Genomic DNA, 6,521 nt, shown 5'->3' with positions numbered 1-6,521 from the left:
ATAACACTGCAACCATCAGACCCAAAACCAACGATATTCGCCATTGGGATCCCCCTCTCTTTGAAACTTGCAATGATATTGTTGTATAAGTGTTCAGCTGTTGCACTCGTCACTTTTCCAGGCTGCAATACTTGTACTAAGTCCCAAAATTTCGACACAATTTTACCTTCTTCTTCATCGAAATATCTCGCCAGCAAACAACTTGTCTTAGTTGCTGAAATGTCCGTTGATTCGTCCGTTAACACACTAAATTTAGTTATTTTCAACTTCTCCGCTAGCCTGCATTTCTCAGTCTCACCAATAACAGTTTTGACAATGGCAGTTCCTTTAGTGCGTTTGAGAACAATTTTGTGGGCAATTTTGGAGTCAGGGAAAGATGATTTCAGCAAGTCTGATAAGTGGTCTAATGCTGCGTAGGGAATATTGTGCTCGGCACAGAATGCAGCTATCCTAATTTCTGCGCTTTTGCTGCAATGCTCAAAGGTTCTTCTATGCCACTCCCACGTTGAACAAACTGTGTCATCTTCATGCTCTTGTCTTTCAGCGGTTTTTCTTTTTCTCTGTGTTTCTCTGTTTGTCCATGTGCCCTTAATACTGATATGTCAGCTGTATACTCATGACAACAGAGTTTACACCTGGCTTTACACAGATTACCAGGTACACGTTGTAACCAAATCTTAAATTCCTCTTTCTCCAGCCAATCATCCCGGAACCTTTGCACGATTTTAGTCTTCTTTTTCTCGACTCTCGATTTTTTTTTGGGAGGAGTACGATGAGTATCCTCTTCGTCTTCCATGGCACCTACAGTGATTTTTTCAGTGAGTCTAGAAAGGTTATTGTCATTCATCGATATTTACCTGAGTTATGACCTGCAAAATACTATACTCGTACTCTGAATCCTTCAATTTATATGCATAAAATTCCTGTGAGATTGTGTAGAAACTTCAAACGGAGGCCGGCGTGTATCAGAAAAATGTTACAACGAGTAATTGAAGTTACACCATGAGTGGATATGAGTTTTGTGGTAGACGAACAAAGTAGAATCATCTCTATCGGAAGGAATTCTGTGATTGGTAGAATTCTCGTCGCGTTGCCCGTGATTCGTTGAAATTTTCAATTGGACGGATGTGATTTTATCGACCGGAGGTTCTAGTGAATTTTTGTGGCGCTCTCGGAATGTGATTAGTATCTAGCTTTCCATTCTTACACCTCTACTTTCATGGCCAGAATATAGCTAACAACAATTCAAAATAGAATAGAATAAACCGATTGATCACTTCAATTGTAGCTGCGAACGAACGGTATACAAATGATTCAGTCACGGACTGAAGCCGTGTCATCGATAAAATTGTCCAAAAACTAAGATAAAAGTTTTAAATAAACGCATCGAAAAAAAATGTTTCCCCAAATCATTCATTCCGTTTCTCCTGAGGAAGAAATGTTATACCATGATAACATGATAGACATCATGGTATATGGTATGGGACTCAGTTTCATGGTATAGATACCATTAAAATGGTATGGTTGGCAACGCTGTGCACATACCGTAGCACTGTTCGCGATAAATTTGACTGTCAGATATTGAGCTGTCATAATTGTAGAAGTTTGTTTACTTTTTACACCAACTTTTTTTATCTTCAGTGTCGCTTTATCATAGACACATCATACCTCTAGATGACACTTTATTAAAACCGGTTGCTTTACAACATTTACGTCAAGCAAGGTGGATTTAATAAGGTGACAGCATTCACCCAGCTGAATTTTTCGCCGTAGGTATGGCTTACGTCAAAATGATATGCTTTGTTTGTATGTATTGGTATGTTAACATTCGTATGTTTACATTTGCTTGCTGATTTTGACATGATGCTTGCACCAAACGCAACAACAAATACATGTTGCGTTTTACTTATATGTGTTTGCTGTCACCTGTAATAAATTCGCCTTGACGTCAAGGTAGTGAGTGGAGTGCGCCAAATATAAGTTTGCAACGACCAAACCGTCGTAAATGTGAATGACAATATTTACTTCATTGCTGATTGTCAATAGAACAGGGCAGTTTAAAGAGTTGAGGAAAAAAATATATGTTCAAAAATAATTTTTAATAGCCAGTGTTATTATAACTAGAATGCCGGAGTTTCAGGATGAATTTACGCCTGCTGAAACAAAGGCTATTCAGAGTGAATTTCATCGTGTAAAAGGCAAGTACTTTGACAATTGTAAACCTTATTCATGTAATTATTTTAATTGCGTTATGCTGGCATAGAAAAGCTATTGCCGTATCATTAAATATATTAAGCTATTCATTCACACATACAAACTCTATACATATCGCGTTCGGTAGTGCATTAAGTAATTAAGTGGTGTTTTTTAAAAATGGTGAAATGACTTCACGCAGCTGGTAATAGATACAAATCAAATTACGTATTTCTTTCTTATCTATCATCCAATTAATACTTATTTGAGCATTTACATATGTGCATATGAATATGTACATATGTACTTGGAGGCATTTTCAAGTATTTAACGAAAGTAAGTGCATATTTTTGTTGCAATGACTTTGCTGTTCATCTTGATTATTGCATGCCTATTTAATATTTAGACTCAAAAACGCGCTAGTATTTGTGACATAGTTCGTTGTTTTTTTTTCTTGTTTTTATCGTTAACAGTCATTGTGTTTACTTTATTGCTAGAATAACTCGAGGAAGGTATTTTTCATTTATTTAGCAATTCGACACTTCCTTTTGAAATTATTTATTTATTACTTTTTAGTAAACATAAGAAAACTAATTTGCATTTTTAGCTATTGTGATTCAGTCTATTTTATTTATTTATTTTTTTTTTGAGCTTGTTCAACAAAGATGCATTTTTCAACGAAATTACATTTTGTTCTAGAATGGCTGGAAAACTAGTTCAGCTGGAAAGTTAAAAACCTATTTAAATATTATATTTTATTCCATTTGCTTATTCTACTGTTAAATAAAAAATATTGCTTTATAGATAATATCTATCTTGATCATGCCGGCACCACTCTTTATGCTGAAAGTTTAATAGAAACATCGGGCAAAGTGCTGAAAGACAATTTATTTTGCAATCCACATACTTGCAACGTAACCGGTGATCTAATAGACCAGGCCCGCTATAGGTATACAAAAACATATTTATTAAATGCTTGCAACCAATATCTACAAAAAATCTTTTCCTTTTTCTTAGGATACTTCAGTGCTTTAACACAGACGCTACCGAATATGCTGTGGTATTTACTGCCAACGCCACCGCTGGTCTGCGACTTGTGGGCGAATGTTTTGATTTCGGTGGTCAAGTAAACAACCAAGGTGCCTTCTACTACTGCCAGGAGAATCACACATCCGTGTTGGGAATGCGTGAAATAGTGTCTACAAATCGCCTTTATGTTTTAACCAAAGACGAAATTTTGAAAAATCTAAGTCACATTAGTAAGAATGGTGCTAATACCGAAAATAACACAGGAGACATTAGCGAGCAAAGGAACAATTCCCTTGTCGCTTATTCAGCACAGTGCAACTTCAGTGGTTATAAAATACCTCTAGAAACTATTGAAGCTATTCAAACATACGGTTTGGCGGTTAATGGAAAGCAAATTAGAGGAGTGGAAAATGAGTGCGAAACGACGAAAAGTAATTTTTACATTTGTCTGGATACAGCTTCATTCGTAGCGACCAATTATCTGGATTTACAAAAGTACAAACCTGATTTTTGTTGTATATCATTTTATAAAATGTTTGGGTAAGAGAAGAGGAAGAATGTGAGCATATCGTGAGGGGTTAATTGACATATGGAAATTTTTTTTTTTCTTCTTTAATTTCATCTCTGACGGTATGCTCAATATCACTTATAATTATATGTGTACTTATACATATATATTAAAATGATTCTCACTTACAATCCGAACAGCTTTCCGACGGGCGTTGGTGCGTTACTGGTTAGTAAGCGCGGGCAATCTGTTCTACATAAGCGTTACTATGGCGGGGGAACCATAAATATTGCTATGACCCGTGAGAACTTTCACCAAAAACGCTCTAATTTTCTTACACGCTTCGAAGATGGTACCTTGCCCTTCCTCACCATCACTTCGGTACTTGAAGCATTTCGAGTGTTGGAGCGTCTTGTGCCCGCTACCCCGAAACAGTTATCGGTACAGCGTATTAGCACACATGTTTACCGATTGGCCAAATACTGTCATGATTCACTTGCCGTACTACATCACGCTAACGGTACATCGCTAATACAATTTTACAATCACAATGGCTATGATGATATAGCGCAGCAAGGCGGCATCGTTACTTTTAATGTACTGCACGACGATGGCTCATATGTAGGTTTTGCCGAGGTTGCCTGCATCGCTGCAGTGCATAATGTGCAAATACGCACCGGCTGTTTCTGCAACCCTGGTGCTTGTCAATGGCACTTACGTTTGTCAAATGCCGATATACGGAAACAATTCGAAGCTGGACATGTTTGTAGTGACTATACAGATATTGTAGATGGTGTGCCAACCGGTGCTATACGTATGTCTTTTGGATTTATGACTCGGGTGACTGATGTGGACAAAGCGGTGGCAATGATACGTGATTGCTATTTAATTACAGCAGCTGAACGTTTACGTCTCATGGAACGAACGTTATTACCGCCAGCACTACGTCATGTGTCACAGCGGTTGAGGCCGCAATTAAAACGCATTTGCATATATCCGATCAAGTCATGTGGTGCTTTTGAGGTGGCGAACGCATGGCAGCTCACCAGCTGTGGCTTTAAATATGATCGCACCTGGATGATTGTTGACGTCAATGGCATGGCTATCACACAAAAACACTTCACAAGATTATGTTTAATAAAACCTATTGTGAAATTGAAAGAAGGAGTTTTGGAGCTGCGGTTTCCAGATATGGAATCAGTGCAGGTGCCACTAGTAGTAGACGATTTAAATTTTACAAGACATATCGAAACTTCATTATGTCAAAGCAAAGTGTGCAATGACTTAGTGGAGGGCATAGATTGTGGGGAAGAAGTAGGTCAATGGTTATCCGACTGCTTGGAAACGAAAGGCCTACGTTTAGTTCGTCAAAACGCCGAACGGCGCACACAAGATGGTGTCTCAAAAGATATTAGCTTGGCAAATCAGGCACAATTCCTACTAATAAATCGGGCATCGGTACGTTGGTTAGCCAATAAAGTAGAAACTGAGAAGGAGTCGCTCGACCAGACGGTGGATCGGTTTAGAGGAAATTTAATAATCGAAACTGCAAGCCCGTTTGAAGAAAATTCATTTGAAGAGATAAGTATAGGGGATGTGGATTTCAAAGTGAATGGCTTTTGTACTCGATGCCAAATGATTTGTATTGATCAGCATAGTGGCCAAAAAACCAATGAGCCATTGCGTACTATTGCACGTGAGTTTGGTGGAAAAATACGTTTCGGCATTTATTTATCACTTAAAGGGTTGCGCGAAGAAAATTCCTTTGTTTCTTGCTGCGAAGAAGTGAGAATTAAAAGAAGAGAAACGAATAACGGGAACTGCGACAAATAAAGAGCAATAGTTGAAAAACTGATTTAAAGCCATTGTTGGAGTTGATTCAAATAATAATTCGCAAAACATGCACTCTTAAATTTTCAATTGTTCTGTGTTCACACACATATGTAGGTATGTATGTATGAGTATATACATACATATGCCTGCGTATGGATGTATTCAACTAAACGCTTCACACAAACGTTTGCCAGTCTATTAGTACTTAGTAATTTTAAAACAACTGTAATTATATCTAATTCAATATAAAGTTGTGCATTAATTAAACTAGCCTACTATCTTTGTGGTTATACAGATATTGCGATGTATTTTAAAATTATTTTGAATAAATACAAGCAGTACAAAAAATTGGAAAACTGAAATATTTACCATGAATGTCTACTAAATTATACAAGTATATACATACATTTTACATTAATGAGCAAAAATTTTCCATTCCCATGTACTTCGAAGTCGGACCTTCGCGCACATTTATAACGCGCTGTAAAATTTCATCTTGTGATGGGAAAGCCTGCGTTTTCAATTTCGAATGCACCAACATACCGTTAACGACCACCTCGAATGAGCCGCGCCGGCCACTACGACAAACTAGATCCGTATCTGGCTCTTCTCTCATTATGTATTTTTGCAGAGATCTGCACTGCCGAGCATGTGCCGCACATAGGCCGCTATATATAAACGCAAAGATAATCATTTGGCTATTAAATATTGAAATATGCGCTCACCAATGTTCCACCTCGATGTGTATTGATTTGCCCATTATATTATTGCCTTGTTTGTGCAATTTGTGCCTTCTTAAAAAATATATATGTAAATTTTATTCTATAAACACCATTCTTATTTGATTTAAAATTTTAATTTATCAGTGTTTCTTTCATATCGCATTTGGCAAGTGCCTTCAAAACACTTAAATATCTACTACCCTTTTTTCGTGTCATATGATTCCATTATACAACAA

At 37.2% G+C, this 6,521-nt stretch overlaps 2 protein-coding genes across 4 annotated transcripts; one reads left to right on the top strand and one right to left on the bottom strand.

Moving 5' to 3' along the window:
- The first annotated feature begins 1,617 nt into the window (after window positions 1–1,617).
- Window positions 1,618–5,565, top strand: LOC128857919 (molybdenum cofactor sulfurase). Of its 3 annotated transcripts, XM_054093765.1 has the most exons (5): window positions 1,618–1,723; window positions 1,958–2,198; window positions 2,998–3,142; window positions 3,211–3,762; window positions 3,931–5,565. In XM_054093765.1, exons 2-5 carry the CDS (start codon window positions 2,126–2,128, stop codon window positions 5,561–5,563), a joined length of 2,403 nt encoding a protein of 800 aa, XP_053949740.1. In that variant the 5' UTR covers window positions 1,618–1,723; window positions 1,958–2,125; the 3' UTR covers window positions 5,564–5,565. The 3 variants fall into 3 exon arrangements, with proteins under 3 accessions (XP_053949740.1, XP_053949739.1, XP_053949741.1); XM_054093764.1 differs by lacking the exon at window positions 1,618–1,723 and having other exon boundaries at window positions 1,925–2,198; XM_054093766.1 differs by lacking the exons at window positions 1,618–1,723; window positions 1,958–2,198 and adding an exon at window positions 2,444–2,529.
- Window positions 5,566–5,959: 394 nt separating this feature from the next.
- LOC128857922 (uncharacterized) lies at window positions 5,960–6,375 on the bottom strand. Its single transcript, XM_054093769.1, has 2 exons — window positions 6,289–6,375; window positions 5,960–6,231 (listed from the first exon to the last, which is right to left on the bottom strand). Exons 1-2 carry the CDS (start codon window positions 6,321–6,323, stop codon window positions 5,973–5,975), a joined length of 294 nt encoding a protein of 97 aa, XP_053949744.1. The 5' UTR covers window positions 6,324–6,375; the 3' UTR covers window positions 5,960–5,972.
- Between the last annotated feature and the right edge of the window lie 146 nt (window positions 6,376–6,521).

The sequence above is a fragment of the Anastrepha ludens genome, chromosome 3, assembly GCF_028408465.1.
Source record: "Anastrepha ludens isolate Willacy chromosome 3, idAnaLude1.1, whole genome shotgun sequence".
Lineage (NCBI taxonomy): Eukaryota > Metazoa > Arthropoda > Insecta > Diptera > Tephritidae > Anastrepha > Anastrepha ludens.
The sequence above is the reverse complement of the archived record's forward strand: the minus strand, read 5'-3'. Positions and strand labels throughout refer to the sequence as shown.

What these genes read in the sequence shown, in the direction of transcription:
- LOC128857922 (XM_054093769.1), bottom strand. Translation starts at nt 6,323, where the DNA reads ATGGGCAAATCAATACACATCGAGGTGGAACATTG. An exon ending in CACATCGAGGTGGAACATTG is followed by an intron (nt 6,232 to 6,288) that starts GTGAGCGCATAT and finishes GTTTATATATAG; the next exon opens with CGGCCTATGTGCGGCACATG.
- LOC128857919 (XM_054093765.1), top strand. Translation starts at nt 2,126, where the DNA reads ATGCCGGAGTTTCAGGATGAATTTACGCCTGCTGAAACAAAGGCTATT. An exon ending in ATAGACCAGGCCCGCTATAG is followed by an intron (nt 3,143 to 3,210) that starts GTATACAAAAAC and finishes CCTTTTTCTTAG; the next exon opens with GATACTTCAGTGCTTTAACA. An exon ending in TCATTTTATAAAATGTTTGG is followed by an intron (nt 3,763 to 3,930) that starts GTAAGAGAAGAG and finishes CAATCCGAACAG; the next exon opens with CTTTCCGACGGGCGTTGGTG.